This window comes from Chamaea fasciata, unplaced genomic scaffold, assembly GCF_029207755.1.
Source record: "Chamaea fasciata isolate MVZ Bird 193981 ecotype frontalis unplaced genomic scaffold, bChaFas1.0.hap1 SCAF_4, whole genome shotgun sequence".
In the NCBI taxonomy this organism is placed as follows: domain Eukaryota; kingdom Metazoa; phylum Chordata; class Aves; order Passeriformes; family Sylviidae; genus Chamaea; species Chamaea fasciata.
Window position 1 is genome coordinate 30,892,472 of NW_027094089.1, and position 22,559 is coordinate 30,915,030.

Below are 22,559 nucleotides of genomic sequence, written 5' to 3' on the forward strand. Positions count from 1 at the left end.
GTGTGCAACACAGCAACAGTGTGAACATCAAAAGTCCATTTCTTTTGAAAGGTTTTTGGGGGCAGTTTTATAACCTTCCTGAGGATTTTTACTTCTGTTTTGTTAACTAGATTATGGACACCGGTAAATGGAAATAAACAGCAAGTTCTCTTCTGTAAGAAGTAAAATTGAGTCATCTGCTAGGTTTTATCAGAACTACAGCTGTCAGAGATGAAATACACAGCACCAGCTCACATACTTCAAACTGCCAGCAATGTATCAAAGAAAAAAATCCACCTATATTATCTTCTGTTTTACATGTTTATAAAACTAGAAAATTTTGAAAGTACAAACTTTAAAAGATCTAATCAGTCAATAAACCAATAGCTAAGTATAAAACCAGGAAAAAGCAAATATAAGCTGAAATTTCTCTATATAATCTTACCCAGTGTTCCACAAGGCTTGTTTTTATAAGTGCAGATATCATATCTGTTAAGAAAAAAAAAAGTAGATAAAGCATGTCAGTGAATCACATTTGTAAGATACTTTGTATATTTATCACATATCTGTATCATAGTCCAAGTTGTCAGACCGCAATCAGTTTAATTATGTGCAGCCAGCTGGTGTCGGCATTTTCTGCACTCTGGTGTAAACCACAAGCTGCAGTACACTCACAGCCGCTGGCCTCAGGCCAGTGGGACACCTGCCAGCAAGAAAAAAATGGTTAAAGTGGATCTTTGTAATCACCAGCTCCATAAAGCAGTCCACCACTCTGTTATGAAGTTACAGCAGCATGGCTATAGACTGCTACTGATTCTTAAACCCTACGTTTTACATATGCAGCATAATTGGAAGCCTCCTATGGCCTCACACTTACAAATCAAACAATATTAAGTGTAAGTCGTACTACTTAAGACTTTGATTCTAACTAAAAAACCAAACTCTTAATTATTATACCATTTTAAAAAAAATCTTATGAACTGTCATCATAGTGCCCTTCTCATTATCCTTCCATAATTATAGTGTATCTTAAGAATATGTGCTAACAAACTAAAATGAAAAAAAAATCTGCAAAATTATTAAAAATTTATTTAAAGAAATTTTTTTTGTCATTGTAGATAGAATCTTTCAAATACAGAAGCTAATGAGTTTCTGTGTAGTTAATATGTAAATATCTGGAGCTAACAATGAAATTAAAACATTTTCTGTGGCATAGCTTTAAAAATAGCAGTTGTCATGCAGCAATCAATTCATTAATTACACCTCCATATTTTGATTATGCAATCCTATAATATGGATAATGATGAAAGGTCACTCCCACAATGCTATTTATTTTCAATGATTTATACTGATTTCCTTGATTTCTGAAGCATACAATGCTTACGAATAATTTCTGCTCTTTAGAAAGGCAAGTCAGAAAAAAATAGGGAAAGATACTATCTTTATGCTTTAATTTTAAACCCAAATAGTCACTAATTTCAGGCCACCAGACATTTTCTGTTAAAAATGCCATAAGGACTGTTATCACATAGAAGTCTGATCACAAGATATATACCTTTCACTGCTAAAAGAGTTATGGTCTGTCTGCAAGCCAAATCCATGGACAAAATAACAAAGCTTAAAATTTGGAACAAATCCAGTAAACTCTCTATGCATGCAGACTGCTGTGACCACATGGAATTCCTTTGATTTTTAAAGGGTACTGAGTGTGGAGCAGTTTGTGGATTAAGCTATAATTTTGAACTTAAATGTTCATGTGCACTTATTTCATCAAGGTGGTTCAAATGTACACTGATTTCCCATCTGCTGTCTGGAGGAGGGGAAGGTAACCTAATCAGCATTCTTAGAGAAAACATTCCTATAAAAATGCATTCTTATTTCTCTTGAAATGAAATTTTCCTAAGTTTCATGATAACACAGATTCAGAGCAAAAGAAGGATTTTTACTGAACATTTCCTGCCTTTTACATAATTAAGGAACCAAACTTCTTATTCCTGTGCTCAGGACAGTATCTGAACCTAAGCCTATTGAAGTTCAAGCAAAATTTGTTCCTCAGAGAAAGCAGATGGCTCAGCCTTATTTAGTGAGAAAACCCTAACTAAATTCTTTAGAATGTAATTGAGAACTGAATGGAAAAAGTCTCTGAAATACACAGGTCTTCTGCTTTTTACTATCCAATGGCAATACGGAAAAACAATTAAAGACAAACATCCTTAGATAAAAAAGGTGTTTGAGAATAAAGCCAATTTCACTCAGCTCAAGTAAAATGTTGTCACTGAGTTCAGCAGAGCTGAAAACTTGCCTGATGGCCTGAATCAACTTACTGTCCTACAGGTATGGATCTGAAGGATCCTCCACACCTAAGGTTCAGTTTCACAAATAACTGTGAGAGAATTAAATTAATTAAGGAGAGAATTACATTAATTAAGTTCCTTGTTTCTGTTATAATTTTGAAAAACAAAGACCACGGTATTCTTCAGTTTCTGCTGGGAAGTGAGTGCTCTTCATTATGCATAAGATAGCATATTTAAGAAGATAGGATGATAATGAAACTTAAATTAGGTAATAAAACTAAGGAAAAGATTACTTTATTTTCCAATACACCAATTATTTTTGCAAGAACATACCTGGCTGGTAACATGTTCTAAATATGCCAAGACTAAATATTCAAATTTTATAGACAATGATTAATCTCCTGTAAGGATATTAATACACTCTCCTAGGCCCCAGTTTACCAGGAAAAAGCTTTTTTAACTTTTGAAAAAAATTTCAGTGTCCAATGACTTAGTTTATCTACATCATCTTCCAGCTCCATTTTTTCATCTTATTGCTTTCATATGAATGGTTTCTGCTAGTGATTTGTCTGAGAGCTCCCAGCATTCTTATGAACCAAACTGCTTGCTTCCATAATTTGCTTCTCTATATGATTTAAAATCTGACTAACTTGTCTTTTTGTTTGTTTTCACACCACTTCCTCTAACTTTATTTTGAACCTTCAAGGAATCCATTTAGTTCTCAGATGCTGGGTTCCAAATGCAGAAGACTACAGATGCAGTACTTGACAGATAGTAATTTTAAGCCAAGAGCCCAAGAAACCCCTGAAAATACAAATCATCACAACTGCCCATAAAATTAGACAGGTCTAATTGCTATGGGGAAGAAAAAAAAAAAAAAAAGGCAACCCACAAAGAAACAAAACAAAAAGCCTACAAGAAAAAAGCAGCACAAAGGTACAGTTTGATCACCAAGAGCCTAGTAAATACTTCAGGAGCTAAAGAGACCAAAAAGGTAGATTCTCAAGCCAACAATTATCTCAACCAACCATCAAACATTATGAGAACAGTCACAATCATGACAACTGCAAAAACGCTGGTTCAGTTCACTGACAGATGCTGTAAGAGGGACACTACACAAATGGTGAATGAAAGAACACTGCTACATAGGTAAATAACTTGGGATAAGATGGCAGCCACATCATTCTGAGACAGCCAAGAAAAATCTGTGCCCAAGCCAAAAAACAAGATCATGTAACTCCTAATAAAGTGGGTACAGTGCCCCTGAAATGTGATCACACTGGGGAAGTGGAAAAGAGGTAGGAGGGAAGATGGTTGATAACATGGCCATGCCTGCCCTGAAGAAATCAGAATTCATTTCATGAGGCAGATGGAGAAGAGGTCTAGGCATTCCTGTGGGGCTGCTGAAAAGCTGCAGCAGACAGGCAGGAAATGCATGATGAATGTACAGCTGTCACTGACAACGCTGACTGACACATCAGCCAGAAGGAAAGTGCACAGACAGAACATTATCTGTTCAACAGGATGGCCAAAGACTGGAGCAGTAATACACTCCTGTCATGCCATGGAACAAACAGCAAGAGTTAGTAACACTTTAAACATACAAGGACACTTTAAAAAGAAAAAAAATCTACTCTTTTTTGGCAGAATATCCATGCACCATGCTAAAATATACTTACATACTGCATTAAAAAATTAAAGGGATCACACTAGACACTGAAATTCTATCTGCATTATCAAGCTGTTTTAAAACTCTATCACATTTTTTTAAGAAATGTTCCTTGCATGGATTTGTACTGTGAGAACAACTGATCTCACAGAACTCCCACGAAAAGTTGTGGAGATGGTCATGATTATTAACCGGCAAAACATAACAAACTAATCGGTTTTGGAGAAGCCAGCTTAGTAATGTGTACACAAGATCTGTGCCAGTGGTACTCAGTGCAGTAGAAAAGCCACTGACATGTTTATTTAATGTATTAGTGTAGATGTAAGCTACAGACTATCTCTTCAAGAAGTCTCTGTTATCTGTAACTCTAACCTGAAGAAAAATCAATTTCCTTTGCAAATCTGATGACTGGCATGATCCTGATTATTTGAGTAGGACACTTAAGTCAAACATAAGAAAGACAAATTCTCTGTGAATACTGTAAGCACTGCTCAAACTTGTCAGGTAAACTATCTGCAGCTACAGCCAATCTCAGGCACCTCAGGGGAATACAGCCATTTGTCTCCTGGTACATTGGAGAGCAAGGAGAGAAGATTCTTCTTGATTCCTGCAATCTGTCAGTTTTCAGGTCTAATGCATGCAGTTGTGCAACTATGTAGCTCACACAGAGTTCTGGACAGCAAAGATATTCCCACATTAAAAATAAATAAAAAACAGACATACTAATCCACAGATTTGATTATAAGAAACCATCGCAAGGATTCATTAGTACCTTCCACCCACCCTTAGCATAAAAATGTAAGTAATTTATTCTAGAAGCCAGAGAATCGAAACGATACTCTTTAAAAGCAATTCAATCTCACATTAAGAATTGTTTAGAGCATAATTTGAGAATTAATAATAAATTGAGAACAACTCCCCTATATACCCAGCTATCTACCTTTCCCCCCATAGCAGTCATTTGTGAGTGTTTGCAAAGAACACAGGACAGCTCATTCTATCTTCCCTGATGGAAGTCACCAGTTCTGTTGTGGTTTAGGGCACTTCAGAGACAGAGATTGCATCTTATCATTTAATTGATTTTTCTTTTATTGTCTTCAGCCCTTTCTTAATTCCTCTTTATTCCGAAAAAAACAAATTGTTTCAGTGTCTGTCTGGGGGACATGGTTATGCCTTTATCAGCAAAGTTGAGTCCCACTGTTTCAATAGAGCTCCTTCCCTTTGAAACCACTTTTTAAATTTCCTTTTAAATCAGATTAATATACGGGATTTCTCACATTGCACTATTACACTGTGGCCCTTCTGTCACCACCATGTGCACTCATGGGCTTTTTAAACTTTCTGAAGCATGTGTAACAGTTCAAAAAGTTTTTCTAACAGCGGCATTAACAGCAGTAGATACAAAGGCAAAATTAATTATTTCTCCTTACGAGTTAATGTGTATTTATAAATTCAAGGATAACAATGCCCTTTCTATCAGTCTCATTATCCACACTGACCCATTAACTGAAAAGAGTCTCTACAAAACACTACTGTTACTAGCTGTATGTTACTGGAAATATCCAGTGTGCCAGAAGGGACTATTTGCATCAAATTAACACTGAGATAGAAATATACCAGTTACAAGATTGGAAACATACATGAATACTAGTATTAGATACACTTTAATGAATTTCATTAATCAACAAGAAAAACACACACAATATCTTTTAAGTACAGTAAGTGAGTAAAGCATGAAAACTCTTACTAGAAGAGCAAACTGTTCAAAATCAGTATGAAACATCAGCTGTTTACTTATACAGACATCAAACTACTCCAAAAGTACTCTGAAAGCTACCAATAAGCATGAGTAATATGTAAGATAGATATTGACATAAATAACCAAGGCTTTTGAAGGAATATTTCTTAATGCAAAGGAGTATAGGAGATGAAAATACAGTTATAGTAAGTCAGTGACTGAACACCTACTAAGATGGATGGAATTTAAATGTTAAAAAAAAAAATTCAGGCTAAGGAAAACCAACAAAAATGTATGACTGGACATGAAGCTCTGTGTAAGTTTCAGATAGGTGAACATGTACTTCATATATATAATACTAGATCTGCCAGTTAATCTGCTTGAAAAGGTTGTCAGAAAATAAAATAAAGCCTGAGCACTGATTCTCTCCTGACTAAGAGTAAACAGAGTTAACAGAGCTAAATACTACAAATTATAAATATTTCATTTTTAGGCAATATTTCCCAATGTTATCTCTGAAAGCAAGGGTTTATTTTTCACTTTTAAACTAAATTTCACTTTTTGACACTCACATGTAAATTATTATAGGTTTCAAGAACAAACTCTTTAAATAAGAACTACCCTCACACACCCTTGGTCAACAAACCTAACAATTTCATTAGAGTTACATATTTTTTTACTTTCTATTCTTCATGCTATGCAACATAATTTATCTATGATTTGTCTATCCTTATGACATCTATCATAGAATGTCTTATTTTTGAATAAAGGTAAAAGACCAGGCAAAAATGTACCTATTTTGAAAAATTAAATTAACATAGTTCCAACACCTATTACTATACTATAAACTGAACTGCTGCCAGATCAGACTGAAATCTCAGCTTTCTCTTAGCTGAGAGAAAGCCTCAAATCAAAACCTTCAAGCTATCTGACAACTCCAACTCCTAATTCTAAAGTATGGAAAATAAGAAAAAAAAAGAAAAAAACAGTGACTAGCTTGTACTTTCGGCCTACTTTTTTTTTTTCTATACATATACTTGGCCATATTTAAAAAGTGGTCATTTTGCAAGTGCAGACAATGTCACTAATGCTAGAGAACTGGATGTCACTAATACTAGAGAATTGCAATGGAATTAATATCTCCTAAGATTATTTGGTCATTCATTAGATTTCACAGGTTACTAACAGTAATACTCTCTACTACACAGTATTTTTGATGTCTTTCTAAAAGCATTTCTTCAGCACATCCTTTGCCTTACAGAAAATGGTACACCACAACAGGATTCTGCCCTAAAATAAAGAACACGTCTTATTTGGTTCCTTCCTCAAAAACCTCAAACCAAAAAGAGCTATTTAAACCAAGGAAGGAAAAGAATAACATACATGTTACACACCACTCATCAGAAATAACTTTTTCTATTATTAGTTTTCCATGTCTTTAATGCTGCCATAGACAACCAAAGTCTGTCGCTATTGGACTTTGTTCTGATACTTAGCTTGGGTGGACAAACTCTGAGTTACAGCCAGAAAAACTAATGCTGCTATAGTAAGTTCTAGTTCTCCTGATTTATATAAATCTTTTAAATAATTGCACTGTGAATGAAACACTTCCATACTACTTTTTCTAAACTGCAAATGCAGTCAAAAAAGTAAAAATAAACACAGTTCTGAAAAAAAAAAATTACAGCTGTCATTTGTATTCACAAATTTTGGCAATGTAACAATAGAAGAGCAGTTGCAAGTTTATCACAATCAGTAGTATTATTAGAGCCCTTAGGACACTCAGGATTACTCCTGATCCACCTAAAAAAATATTAGGCAAATGCACCAGAAATGTAGAGCTGCCTACCTGTGTGACAATGGTGATTTCAATAATATTCAGAGATAATTTAGTGATTCAGCAGTTGCACTATCAGAGTGTAAGAAATATTTGATTTGTTGTGTTCTAAACCTCAGAAGTCTTTGAAACTTTTATTGTATTCTCAGTATTGAGCCAAAGTGTAGATGGAGTTACACAGATGTAGCTAGCTCAAACTGGGCTAGAGAATAAACTTGACATTTCTACATATCTACTCTAAGTACATTGCTAATAATCTATCAGTACATTCAAAATAAGTCCAGCAATTAGTACATAAAGCTTTTTTTCAGAGAACATTGACACTAAACAGCTCAAGCAGCTTGTAGGGCAATGTTTTTTTAGAGCATGCTAATGCAACCAAGTCTGGGGAAAAGGAAAGCTAGCAAAACTAATTACATAGGTGGGGTTGGGGGCATCCTGCCACACAGCAGAAAATAGGAAGCAACTAGTCTAGACCTCTGGCAGAGGGAAACACAGCTAACAGCTATGATTACTAACCAAGTTTTAGCTCTGTTCTACAGAAATAAATAAGTTAGAGCAACAACATATTGCACATATATTTCTAAGGGTTTTTTTATGATTTCTTTCTATGGTTTTACTATGGGCATGTCTTTTTTTCCCTAAATTTCTGAATATTGTAAACAATTAATTTACAATCTCAGAGAAAATCAGATATCTTTCTACACAAAATGTCCACTTTATTTACCCTAACTCACACTGCATATGGTTTAAAAGGCTATACAGCATTGGCTGTAAAGAATAGAAGTTCATTAGGATGATGGACCACACCTGGTACAGAAGAACCTAAGAACTGCAACATGGGCCAGACCACAGATTCCACTATCCCAATACCCTGCCTTCACAACGAACTAAGAGAAGGCCCAAGAAAGAATAACACCAGTGCAAGCATAAAATGTCAATTATACCAGTACACTCTCAACTATTTTTGGCTCAGAATTTTTGAGACAGATGTGCTTCTGTGTATTTAGTACTTTCAATGGATTTTTCTTCTGTGAACATGCCTAGCCAACCTTTCAACCTATACGTATGTCCAGCTTCCACAAAGTGATTTGCCAAGAAGTTTCAACATTAGCTAAACCTTGCACTAAAAAGGGCTGCCTCCCTTCTCCTGGTTTTGAGTCTTTCTTCTTCTATATTTTCTGGACAGCCTCAAGTTCTTGTGGTAAAAGATGCTATCAATGATTTTTTCCTCATTTATGCCCTCCATACAATCTTGTAACTGGTTAGATCACTGTAGTGTTGCCCCAGATTTGACCTTTCCAAAAGTTGACTTCTCCAAGTTAGAGAGTCCTCAATTTAGTAATTTTTTGTAAAAAAAGTCATGATTTTTCGGTCATCTTGAAAATCAGATTTTTTCTGATTGAACAGTCAGAAAAAGACACAGGTTTTTCAGTCGTCCTTGCTCCTCTTCTCCAATTCTCCAAAAACATTTTGAGATGAGAAGGCCAGAGTGATACAAACTATTCACGATCTAGGCATACTATGCCCAGTTTAATCAGCAGCATAACAGGATTCCTTGTTATTTTCCCAATAAGCTTAAATATATTTAATTTGCTGGATTAGCAATGTATACTTGACATGTAATCCAAATATTCTCAGAAAAACAGTATTTTACAATAACAGGAACAGTGGTTGTTTTTTGCTGCTTCTGGTTGATATTTGTACAAAATTTCTGAGAAAAAGATTGAAACCCTTACACATATACTGTCAGAACTTATTTTTCCTGAAAATAATGAGAGCAGTACACCCTGTGCTTGGGGTCAATTAAAGAATCACAAAGTTATATTTACACAAAGAGCTAAATTTCAGTAGCTTAATGCAAGCTTCTTCAGGCAATGCAAAAAAGTTTATTTGCTGACTTCTAAAGGTGAAAAACAAAGAATGTTATTGCACCCAAATGATTTATAACCCTGACTAGAATCAAAAGATTTTTTTCTTAAGAGCACACTTGTAGCAATATATTTTACAAGTTTAATGCTTTTTTATATAGTAATGTGTTACAGTAAATTACAATAAAAGATTTCTCCTCTTCAAAAAATGTCAGCAACAATTTTATCTGATTGCTTAAAGAACAATACAAAGCCAATTGAGTGCTGGACACCTGTGGTAGTTTTCCAGATGACAAGCAAAAAACAGCTAACAAAGTTTGAAGCTAGCATATTCTGTGGTCTGTTTGTGAACTGAAAGGAAAAGAAATACATAAAGTGACAGTAGGAAATGGCAGCAGAAGCAAAGACTGTTCTGACAAAGAGGATAAGTTTAAAAGAAATACACAAGTTCACAAGAAGAAAAAAAAATGTCTGAGTTCTTGTCTGAGTTTGTTAGAGCACATCGACCTGTCATGTTCTTTAAAAGGGGGTGGCAAATGGAATACATGCACTTTACATGGATCTTTGAAGTGTGTCCATATGAAAAGCAGAGCATGGGTTCTACAATTAAGAACTGCATGAATATCTTTGTTTCATCTTCTTTTCCATGTAACACAAGCCAGGAAGAAATATTAGCTCTACTGAAGACAAAAAACGTTTGTGTAGCATCTATTATCATCTTCAGTCTAACTTATTTTTTACAAATCATTTTAATGACAACAGCAACTACCTGTAGTGAATGAACGACTGAATACCTTGACAACGTTAACTGACTTCACAGCAGTGGCTCCTCATAAACCACATGACTCTTATTGTACATGAGTTAGGATTAGTCAACTGTATCCATCCAGGCTGTCTGCTGGCATACATCCTTACTTCCCCTCACCTCAAAGAACGTAAGACTGAAGCTGGTGCAATCCATTTTATTACCCCTGACAGAAAAAAAGAATCACAGACCTAGCTAGGAAACAAAATGGGCTTCAGCAACCGTGATCTATCTTGCAAAGGGATGCACACGTCAGGATTCCTTTCTCTGTATATGAATTCTTCAGCCTCAGCTATTAAATCCATATTAAAACTACATGAGTGTCAAAAGAAATTTCTCAGTGATTCCTTAGATTTAAACCTTCCATACATTATTCAGGCCTTCACTATGTAAACTAGTCTTTCAAAGCTAACTTATCTTGAAGTGGGAAAATAAATTAATAAATTCCTCTTCATTACATTTACTAAGCCCACCAAGTATTTAGCCACTTTTGTCTTTTCTAAAAACACTTACAGTTGTATTTCCAAACTAGTTTGGTTTCCTCTACAGATGTTATGAAAGAAAAGTTCCATTATTTTTTAAATTGACAATCTACTCTTTCATATTAAAATTGACCTGAACTTCTGTTTCATTTTTTACCACATACTGCATATTACCATGAGACTATTAAAATAATTATTCCCACAAGTTTTATAAAATTTTAAATGCTGAACAGAAATTTTGGCTGGCTCTATGGAGAACCTTTATCCCCATGAGAGCAGTCAAGTAGTAAAGTGGTCTGCCCAAAAAGGTTTTGCAAGATTTGACTGGGTAAAGTCTTGTGAAACGTAGCTTGATCTCATAGCTCAAACTGCTTAGGGGACTGAAGACCTCCAGAGGTCCCTTTTGGACTGAATCCAATAGATTATAAGTAGGTGTTATCAAAAAATCTTCACATCATTTAATTAATAATTAAGAAAAAATAAATATTACATTCTACTGCAACTCTTCAAAATTTTCACTGGAAAGTAAATTACATGTAAATTACATTACCCAAAGTGGAATAATCATTAGAACCATAGTTATTGTATAGTATTAAATTTTTTATCAGTACAGAGGACTGAGGGAAGAGGCTCCCTCTCCATTCCACTCTGATTTGGGACAATTCTACATCTTCCTAACAACTACACATGAATCTCTTGAACTTCATTCCCCAATTAGTTGACTGTGAAGTTTTAAACACCTGACATTGTTCTGAAAAGCACATTCTCTTCTGTGATGCCGACACAACATTAACTGTAGGAAATCCAGAAAGTTCAAGCTGAAAGAAAAATATGCATGTCTTATTTCTTTTTGCCTCAGTAAATTTTAGAAATTAATGTGCCTAAATCATAAATAATGCCAGGTAAATAATATAAGATCTACAAACAAGAAAAATTTACACCCAAGAAAGTATTTCTTTCAATTGTGGCTGAAAAAATGGGGAGAATTTCACTGTATTAAGGTCACAAATTTATTATTTTTTGATTATTACTTTCATTTATGTAAAGTTATTGAACTAAAACACTTAACTTCTCCTCAAATTTACAGAAAAGGAAGGATCAATTTAGAAGTTTAATAAAGTAAGGACGCTTTAAAAGAGGTTGGATAACATGTAGGAACTGCCACTACATGATTTTCTTCTTAATTTATTAACTGTAATTTCTGTTTTATAAAGTAGTCTGGTTCTCATTTGTTCAGTTTAAGTTATTTTAGTGTTTCTATTATTGTCAAGCATGGCTAAATACAAATCATTTACAAATGTAAATACTTTAATCAAATTCCCACTTTTGCTTGGAAGAACCTGGAAGAAATCATGTGGTGTTCCTCAGGACTGTGTTGGGGCCAATCCTATTTACCATCTTTATAGATGATTTACAGCATCTTTTCAGACCTCTGCAAGTGCACAGGTGGGAGGTTCAGCAAGGCCCAGGGCTGGGTCCTGCCCTTGGGTCACAACAGCCCCAGGCAGGGCCACAGGCTGGGACAGAGGGGCTGGAAAGGACCTGGGGGTGCTGGTGACAGTGACTGAACATGAGCCAGGGTGTGCCCAGGTGGCCAAGAAGGCCAATGGCATCCTGGCCTGGATCAGCAATGGTGTGGCCAGCAGGAGTAGGGCAGGGATTGTCCCCCTGTGCTGGGCACTGGTCAGGCCACACCTCGAGTGCTGTGTCCAGCTCTGGGCCCTCATTGCAAGAAAGACACTGAGGTGCTGGAGTGAGGGTAGATAAGGGCAATAAAGGTGGGGAACGGTCTGGAGCACAAATCCTGTGAGAAGCAGCTGAGGAAGCTGGGCTTGTTTAGCCCAGGAAAATGGAGGCTCAGGATGACCTTATCACTCCCTACAACAGCCTGAAGGGAGGCTGTAGAAAAGTGAGGTTCAGCCCCTTCTTCCAGGCAACAAGTGACGTGATGAAGGGAAATGGCCTCAAGTTGTGCCAGGGGAGGTTTGGATTACATATTAGGAAACTTCTTTTCACAGAAAGAGTTGTAAAGCGTTGGAACAAGCTTCTCAGGGAAATGGTAGAATCACCATCTCTGGAAGTGTTCAAAAAACATGTGAGTATGACACTTGAAAATATGGTTTGTTGGTGGCGGTCCTGGGTTCACAGTTGGACTTGATAATCTTAAATGTCTTTTTGAACCTTAATGATTTTATTATTCTATTATTCTAACTTGTAAAAGCCTAACGCAAAAATTCTGAATTAAAACATTATTTTTATTAGTTAAAAATTTTTATAAAATTAAGAAGCATTAATTTAAGTTTTTGAGCTTAAGAGAATGTGTAGGAAAAGTAATGCAGAGAGAGATGGAAAATTCAGCAGTCCAAGACTATAAAGAAGAACCATGTGTTTCAATGAAGCTACTACCTCTAGCACAGCACCATACTATTTAGAATGCCATTTTTAGAAAGGGACACGTGCAAGAACAAAGTTTTTCGGACTGCCAAACAATCTGCTTAATTGACTCAAGACATAACCAACAACAGAATTGCAAAACATTACAATTCTCCTGACCAAGTGCATCTCATACTATTGCTATTGTTTTATGTTTGGTTTTTTTAACCACTAAATAATTTAACAATCATAGCCAAAATGTGACTAAAATGGAATAGCTTCAAAACCAGTCTTGGTCAAAGACCCATAAACAGTTCCATGGCCTAACAGATTGCATTTCACACATCTGAAAAATTCCTCGGTTTTGCTAGTATTTGAAGTATAATTTCTTGTTCTTTACTGATTCCAAACACACTGTTCAGAATTGCATAACATATTTCACTCTGCTTTGGCAGGTGGTTGAAAGAGCTCATAGGGTAGAAATTTCTTCTGAAAGAATCTGGACAATGAACATTTGTCAGCATTACTTATGACCTTGCAATTTCTAAGCAGGACTAACTGTCCTAAAATAACAATATAAGCAAATACCTTTCATTACAGCTAAATTAATGTGCAAGCTAAGGAACTGCCTGTACCTCTTCCTGCCTATTTATCCAATCACTTTGCACTCCCTTTTTCAAGCTGCTAAGAGTAATAAATGAGAGATTTACATGTGTCTGGCTAAAGCAGTGTGAAGGCAATCCAAATGCAACCTCAGTGCTATCCAAAGAGCCATCTTAAAAGGTCTGAAAAAGAATCACATACATTTGCAAGCTGAATGTTATCAGCTTGAAAAATACAAATTCTACAGTTTTCAGAACACAACCTGAACAAAATGTTCAGAAATAACAAAAATATTAACTTTAATTATTTACACCTGATGTCCTAACATAATATTACAAATACCTACAGCAGCTGTTTGATTCAAACAGCAGAAATGGATGGTCTGCAAGTCAGTACAAAGCTAATTTTAAAACAAGGTTTTATAACTGGCCATATGGAAAAGAAAAAATGAATTTTGGCAGTTTCTATTCTTCCTCCTTTGACCTTAAGGCAGCTTGTCCTCCAGGATAACTGCATTAACTCTCAGCTTATTGACAGTGAAACAGTCAGCTTTGTGGACTAAGCTAACTTCTGTTATCTTGCTGGTACTTCCTAGTAGGTTGCTTCTATTTTTAACTATTACACAGACTCTTATATTTCCTTGGCATGAGTGTTACTCTATGTAGATCAGGAGTCTTCCCTGAAAAGTCATGTTGGTCAACATGTACTTAAAACTCCAAAACATGTAAAACTGTAAGTCATTTAGGAACTGTGTCTCAACTTCAAAAAGAATCCAAACAAACACATGAAAAAATATTTTAGTTAAATGATTCCCCATTAGACTGACCAGAATTTGACACTCCAGTTAGTCCTATACTAAGTCTAAAGCCATTACTAAGAATTCCAAAATTTCATTATTTGTGAGTAACTAGCAAGGTTACACAAATTCCAGACTACTAAAATTATATCTCACTGCTAAGACATGCTACTGACAACATTTTCAATTTTTTAAAGGAACAAAAGATCAGAAATTATCTCACTCTTTTGAAAACATCTTTTTCACAGGGGGGGTGATGTTGGGCAATAGGGGGTCAGAATTAAAAACAGGGAAAATTAAATAAGTATTTGACTTGAAACAATGCAATATTTCATGGCTTTTTGTTTCTAGATATGTAAGGAATTTTTAATTAAATCTCCTATTCCTAAGAACTAATAATAACTTGATTTTGCAAGGAAAAAACATCTCTCCATTTATCCACAGACCTGTTTTAGTACCTGTAATGCCACAGCAAGTGTTTTCACAGCATCCCTCCAAAACTGATACAGACTCAAAGATCATTAATAGACTCATGCAGTTTGATTGCTAAAAACAATGCCAGTCACTGTAGCAACTTCTGTATTACAGACATATATCTTCTTCTACTTGGAGAAATACTAATTATAATAATTACCTAAACAGAGAATTGTCCAGAATGACAACTATGTTCTGAGAGATAATAAAAAAGCTTTCAATTCCAAATTATGAAAGTCACAATGACTTCTCATTTAATAAAAATAAATAAAGTGCATAGGTGTAGAAACATCCTTTTTTTGCAGTACCCACGACACAAGCAGTACCCAGGAGAGAAGTGTATCTTGCCAGCAAACTGTAATGTAACATGCACAAAAATTCAGACTGCAGACTAACAGTAAACTGTCAAACTCTGAAAACTCACAAAGGTACAGATTCAAAATTATTGCAGACTTAAGCTGTGGGGATATATTCAGGATAATCTGTTTGCCCAAGAAGGATTTGGGCAGAAAAAACAGGTATTAATTATTTCAAGTCATGTGAAGCTTTCTTTGGCAGGGGGCACGCAGGCAGGAATCTAGAACCTAGAATCTAGAAATGTAATCATGTCTAAAAGTTTAAAATTTAATCTAAAATTCTAGAGAAAGAAAGATGGTCTACCATCCAATTTGGAGAAAAATGGAAATTCTGACCGGTAGTGCATTAAAAGAGCATTAAAGCAGAAAAGGGCACAAAAAAATGATTCTGCTTTCAAAGACATCACAGAAAGAAATTTGATTCTGGGACAATCTACTCCTCAGTGCTTGCCACCATACAGTAGATCACAAACCCCATGGGCAGATAGCTGATGGCTTTTAGTAAACCAGCCTTAGATTGCTGGTTGAGAATATATCACAGGTATTAAGAACAAAACATTACAAAACACCAGAGGAGCACAGCTCGGTTGTAATTCCTGTTTGGGAGGCTGAAGAGGATTTATCTTTTCATTTTACCACATTCCAAAGAAAAAGAAAGACTTCAATTAAAGAGTAAAATGAAATCCAAGAGGAACAGCATAAGATGTATCTTGAGCATAATTATAAAATAAGCATATAGCATTCTTTTCTGCTTTGTGGAAGCTCTTACTGAATACTATACAAAGCTTGTGTTTTCTGATTTAACTGTCCTCTCAAAAAAACCCAAAAAAACCAACCAACCAACCAACCAAACAAACAAAAAACCCACAAACACCAAAACCAAAAATCTTTGGATGTGTCCAGTAACGCTACTTCAAATCTGTATCATAAAACAGAATGAGCAGCATAACAATACAGGCATATTTCTAAACCTGGTTCTTATTTCCATCCGTAACTTGCTAAATTCTCTTACTGCAGAAAGCAGAGAAAAAGTATGAAGAAGGTGTGTATATTGCTTTTCAATGACCAGGCTGCACAACACCAGAAGAATCCAGATGACCCTAATCTGCTGTATAAAAGAAAAAGCACATGGTGTAGAAGCACATGGTTTTATACCAGTGGATGGTATAAAAGTGCAGTGTCTTTGGCATAAGTACTAAGAATAATGAAGAGATAGTGAAGTCCAGTTTTTCTTGTTGCCATGGGTTGAGGAGACACAGACATCTGTGGCATGGCATGGACAAAGGTACTAACAGTCAAAATTCTAAGACCGTAACTTTATATGACCCAACCACACTGGCAGTAAAATTCAATTTTCATGCAATTTCTATAACATGCATGTGAAAAGCATGTATTTAAATACTGTGCCTAATATTTAAAGAGTTTACAGGTAATTTGCATTTATGCCTGTAGTGGCACAGTCAGACCTTTTAGCAAATAAGAACCCATGGTAAGAGATCCTGTTTGGATACAACGAGCGCAGAATATCAACACAACTGAATGTGTAAGTTTCACACACAGAATTTTCACCTTGGCATGAACACAACTCTATCAAAATCATTAGACTAAAGTGACTAAAGATTTGACAATCACGCCCTGTTAGTGAAAGCTGAGGAGTGAAGTGTGGAGGGAGTGTATGTATGGGGGAGCAAAACAAGTATTTTAATAGTAACACACACAGCAGTTCACAGAAAAAGATGTTATTAAGCAGCCATAACAAAGACTGAGACAAGCAAGAATGTAATAGTTAAACAGACATTTTTTCAGAATATGACAATTGATACTCATGTTCTAATGAGCAGCAGGAGTCAGGATCAATTCCATACTGTATCTAAAAAAAGGAAACCTTAAATACAGATGACCTAGGCACCTTGGTGACTCAGAGGGAAGACTGCCATCTACTGAGGCAATAACTTAATTATAATACAAGAGGCAAATGCTATTTTTGTCATGAAACAGAAAAAGAGTTTTTAAAGCAATATTTAAATGCCTTCTCTCTCCTACTGAAAACCTAAGTTTTTTATTCTGAAATATTACCACAATTTATATGAGGGTGGCTCTGTGTTCTTAGTAGGCTAGTGTTTTAGCTGAATTAATACTCATACTGAAAATATGTCTGAATAGGTTCTAAGGCCTCTATTTCTAAGCAACTGAGGAGCTTTCATTTCCAAGTAAAAGATGTCATTCTCTTAATAATGTGACTTTTTAAAAACCTTCATATTTGGACACAGAAACATGAAGATACTCAAAGTGACACCTGAAAAAGGCCTTTCTTCCTTCTTATTTTCCTTCATATAAGATTCTGATGTTGAGTATAACTATGTTGGAGAACAAAATAATTTAAAAAACAACATAAAGAACAAGTTACAGAACATATTCTGAATTTATTTGACCTTTGGGTTAATAAACTTGTTGATAATCAACCTGAAGCATACTTTTCAGCAAAATTAACTATTTCTAGAAACATATGCAGTAGTCAAAGAAAAATACGTAACCTCTTAGCAACCTCTTACGTAACCTCTTCTATTTCTCACTCCTTGCTACGTACAGTAGAATATTTTTTGTGCACAGATTTCAGATACTTTAACTTCAATTATATAACACAAGTGATTAGTTCTGGATGTTTGTGAACCAATTCCTCCTGTGCTCTATATATTTGCTAAGTATACAATACACACCTGAAGTCTGGTCAATGAAAAGCACTAGCAATGGAGAACAAACTGCACTGTCAGTGTCTCTTTAAATGTCATAGGTATATCTTAAATTTTGTTCTCCAATACAGCATAGTAAAACAACAGCAAACTGCCTTACTGGAACATTTGCCAAACTTAAAATCTTCATGAAGACTATTAAATACTTGTATAATGTTCAATTTCAACTTTTTCACCTCCCTTGTTTCATTTTTCAAATAGCTCGCCTCACTTGTGTTTTACTATCTTAATGGGAAAAGACATCCAAATGCATACAGATGGTAGTTTACTCAAGTATAATAAACCACAGCTTTATGATGGCTATTTAAAAAAAATTTCAAAAAATTTCTTCTGTGGAAAGCAAACCTTCAGAAATCTGACCATGTTTCTAAAGTTTCCCACAAAAAGCTACATTTGAAACATGAAGTAATCATGAGCTGGCATTCTTGGATTTAACCTCACCAAATGTAACAGGAAATTACTCGGTAACTATTTGGAAAAAAATCGATGCATGGAGTAGGAGATCAAGATTTTGGGTTGAGAGCAACTATAAAATTATGTCTCATGTAGTGTTCAGTGTATAGTATTGAAAACCAAGAATTTCTCAGCTTGATTTCAGCATATAAAACTGATGTAATTCCTAACAACAATATATGCTGTGACATATAAAAGGCAAAATGACAGTTGAAAAAGAGTATTTTGGTGGTTTACATAAATCATGTTACTTACCAACAAACAGAGTTCTTCAAGATACTTTATCCAAATGCATGTTTTCATAAAAATATACTACCAATATGATTACGAGCTTCTTTTTTTACCCTCGTACTAACACAGTAATGCCTATGAATGGCAACCATTCTCTTTCTGGTTTGTGCTGACTTGGTATGGTTTCACGTGCTCCACACATTCCTACAATTTTCCCTAATTTTCAAAATTGAGATTGTGAAGTCTTAGGAAGGAGAAAGCAGAATGGGAGAATGTGGTGCATCAATGTAAATTCTGATGCCAATAGTAATTTTGCTTTCTTCTCATAGTGCTGTCAATACACATCATCTTTGCTATAAAGGACTGCAATGTAGCACTGAGTTTCTGGAGACTCTTTCTGGGATCCAGGGCAATAGAAGAAACTGTGTGTATCTACTTAGAGCCACACCCATCACAAGCAATCATCCAGTGCTCACAGTGAACATTTATCCCTGTGTTAGAAATCACAGAATGATTTGGATTGGAGGGGACCTTAAAGATCATCTAGTTCCAACCCCAACATCCTCAGCAGGGAACACTTCTACTAGATCAGGTTGCTCAGGGTACAAGCTGGCCTTGAACATCTTCAGGGATGGGGCACCAGGTACATCTCTGTGCATCCTGTTCCCAGATCCTCACCCCAGTGAGTAAAGAATTTCTTCCATGTATCTAACCTAAATCTACTCTCTTTCATTTTAGAACTATTCCCCTTGCCCTATCACTACATGCTCTCATAAAAAAGTCCCTCTCCAGCTCTTGTAGTCTCTTTTTAGGTACTGTAAGGGTGCAATAAAGTCTGACTGGAGTATTGTCTTTACAGAAGAAATATCCTCTTAGTCTTTCCTCATAGGAGTGGTTTTCCATTCCTCTAGTCGTCCTAATGGTCTGCCTCTGGACCTCACTCCTGTCCTTCCTGTGATGAGGACCTCAGAGCTGGATGCAATAATCTGCATGAGGTCTTCAACAGCAGAGCAGGGCAGCAGAATCACCTCCATCAAAAATGTGCTGCTCACTTATTTTTGATGCAACCCAGGGCACATTTGTCTTTCTGGATTCAAGTGCACACTGCTGGGTCATGTCCAGTTTTTCATCCAGCCCTAACTCCCACTAGGCAAGGCTGCTTTCAATCCCTTCATTTCCCAGCCTGTGTTGATACTGGGGTTGCCATGACCCAGGTGCAGCACCTTATAATTGGCCTTGCTGGATCTTCTGATGTCTACATAGTTCCACTCTTCCAGCTTGTCCAGGACCCTCTGGATGGCATCCCATTCTTCAGGTGTGTCAACTGCACCTCTCAGCTTGGGGTCAGCTGCAAGTCTGCTGAGGGTGCGTTCAATCTCTTTGTCTACGTCATTCTTGAAGACATTAAGTAACAGTGGTGCCAGTATCGACCACTTGTCACTGATGTCCATCGGAACTCTGAGCCACTGACCACTGCCCTCTGGATGTGACCATCCAAGCAATTCACAGAATCATAAGGTTGGAAGAGATCTCCAAGATCATCAAGTCCAACCCAACCCTAACTTCAGCTAAACCAAGGCACCAAGTGCCACTCCCAGTCTTTTCTTAAACACATCCAGAGATGGTGAATCCACCACCTCCCCAGGTAGACCACTCCAATACTTTATTACCCTTTCTGTAAAAAACTTTTTCCTAATATCCAGCTTAAGACTGTGTCCTTTCGTTCTGTCAGTTGCCGCCTGGAGAAGGAGACCAACTCCCACCTCACTACAGCCACCTTTCAGGAAGTTGTAGTTGTAGTTCCTTATACTCTGAATAGTGCACCCCTCAAATCCATCTCCCTCCAATTTAGGGAGAAGGGTGTTGTAAGGGACCTTGTCAAAGGCTTTACAAGGTCCAGATAAATGACATCTGTAGCTCTTCCCTTATCCCCATGTATCCCCTTCTCTTACACCCATGTAGTTACCCTCTTGTAAAAGGCCACTACATTGGTCAACGGGGACCTTTTTCCACCCACCAGGTACTTCACCTGACTGGCACGACCGGCCAACACTCTCAGGACTCTGAGGAGCATCTCATCAAGTCCTATAGATTTATTTATGTCCAGGTTCCTCACGAACTTGCATTTCTTTACAGTGAGAAGCACTTTGCTCCCACAGTCCTTGTTTTGTTGTCCATGACAGACATGGAAATATTTTCCAACAGAGCTACCACAGCATGCATGGTGGAATGAGTTCTGAAATGTAAGGCAAGGTCTTCCTTAGCAGACCACCATCCATTGGGTAATTTTAATTAATTTTAAACTGTTATTACAAATCTTTCAGATACAAAGGCAAGCAGCGGTAAAGAAATTTTTTTGGTTTTAGTAGGTTTAGTCATATATAAGTGAAACTCTTCAATTACATAAAAGACATTACAACAAATACACAGCAGGCTAAAAGAAAGGAAGTTTGACCTTTTGGAAGAAGAAAATGGCATGTCTCAACCTAGGGCAATTATAAGGAAAGGAGACAGACTGCTGTCAGTGAGTGGGGAGGTCTTAGACATGTGGGTTAGGACAATGCCAAGCACAAATACAGGCTCTGTGAAGAATAAATTGAGTAGCCCTGAGAAGCATTTGGGGATACTGGTGTATGAGAGGCTGGTCATGACCCAGCCATGGGCACTCACAGCCCAGAGAGCCAAACGTGTCCTGGGCTGCATCCAGAGCAGTGTGGGCAGCAGGGCCAGGGAGGGGATTCTGCCCCTCTGCTCTGCTCTGCTGAGAGCCCACCTGCAGTGCTGCATCAGCTCTGGGGCCCCAGCACAGGAAGGACATGGACCAGCTGGAGCAAGTCCAGAAGAGGCTACAAAAATGACCAGAGGGATGGAGCACCTGCCTGGAGGACAGGCTGAGAGAGTGGGATTGTTCAGCCCGGAGAAGAAAAGGCTTTGGGAACACTTTACTGCAGCCCTTCAGTACCTAAAAGGGAGCTTACAAGAAAGCTGGTGAGAGACTTTTTGCACAAGCTTGGTATGATAGGAGAAGAGGTAATCTATGAAATTGCCTCAAATGTATGAGGTAGTGATGACCTTTTCTCTGTTATGTCTTTATAATCTCCTTTATTCAAAATACTACACTAAACTGCCACTTACATATATATGTATCTTTGATATTTTGTTACCAGACACAAAATCTATCTTTTTTTGATTGTATTCTTTTCTTTAATTTTTATCCGGCTTTTAATCTAGCATCTTACACAGTAGTTTTCCTAACATTATTTGACACAATGGAAACAGCAATTCCAGAACCAAAGTATTTTATTGCGAGCTAGAAGAAACTACACAAACTGAAACAGTAAAACTAAAAGATAACTTGGGGAAACAGCTCCACTTAAACTGATTATCCAAGTATCTTGTCTCTGAAAACACACACTGATAAATTCCATCATATGCTTGTCATTTACAGAAATCAAATTCATTTACCAATGTGTCTAAAACCCAAAATTCATGTACTCATATAAACGAGGTTCACACACTGAGGACTGTACATTGTCTTACTTAATATAAAAAAACTTTTCTTCTGAGCCTCTGAACAGACTTTACAGACTGCATATTTCTAACTACGTGGAATCAAAGGACACCAGTATTTCAAAAGTTGAAGACAATGATCTAACAAGAGAAAGGTTGAAATTCCTCAATGAAATACCCTATGGGAATGGAAAGAATTTTAAATGAGAAAAATCCGTCCCAGTTGAACATGGCTTCTCACCGCCAAATCTTCTACGAGACTACAAAGTAGCACAGGAACTAAACTCTTAGCCAAAGGACCTTGATGAACCCTACAGTTTTGTGAGGTTTTTATTATG

General features: G+C 36.5%; 1 protein-coding gene across 1 annotated transcript in view; it reads right to left on the reverse strand.

Annotated features, from left to right (window-relative positions):
* ADAMTS6 (ADAM metallopeptidase with thrombospondin type 1 motif 6) overlaps positions 1–22,559 on the reverse strand; it is a 137,686-nt gene that overhangs the window by 83,345 nt on the left and 31,782 nt on the right. The window contains exon 8 of the mRNA XM_066181204.1: positions 425–468. Coding sequence (XP_066037301.1) covers positions 425–468 — 44 coding nt within the window. The remainder of the gene's footprint in view (positions 1–424; positions 469–22,559) is intronic.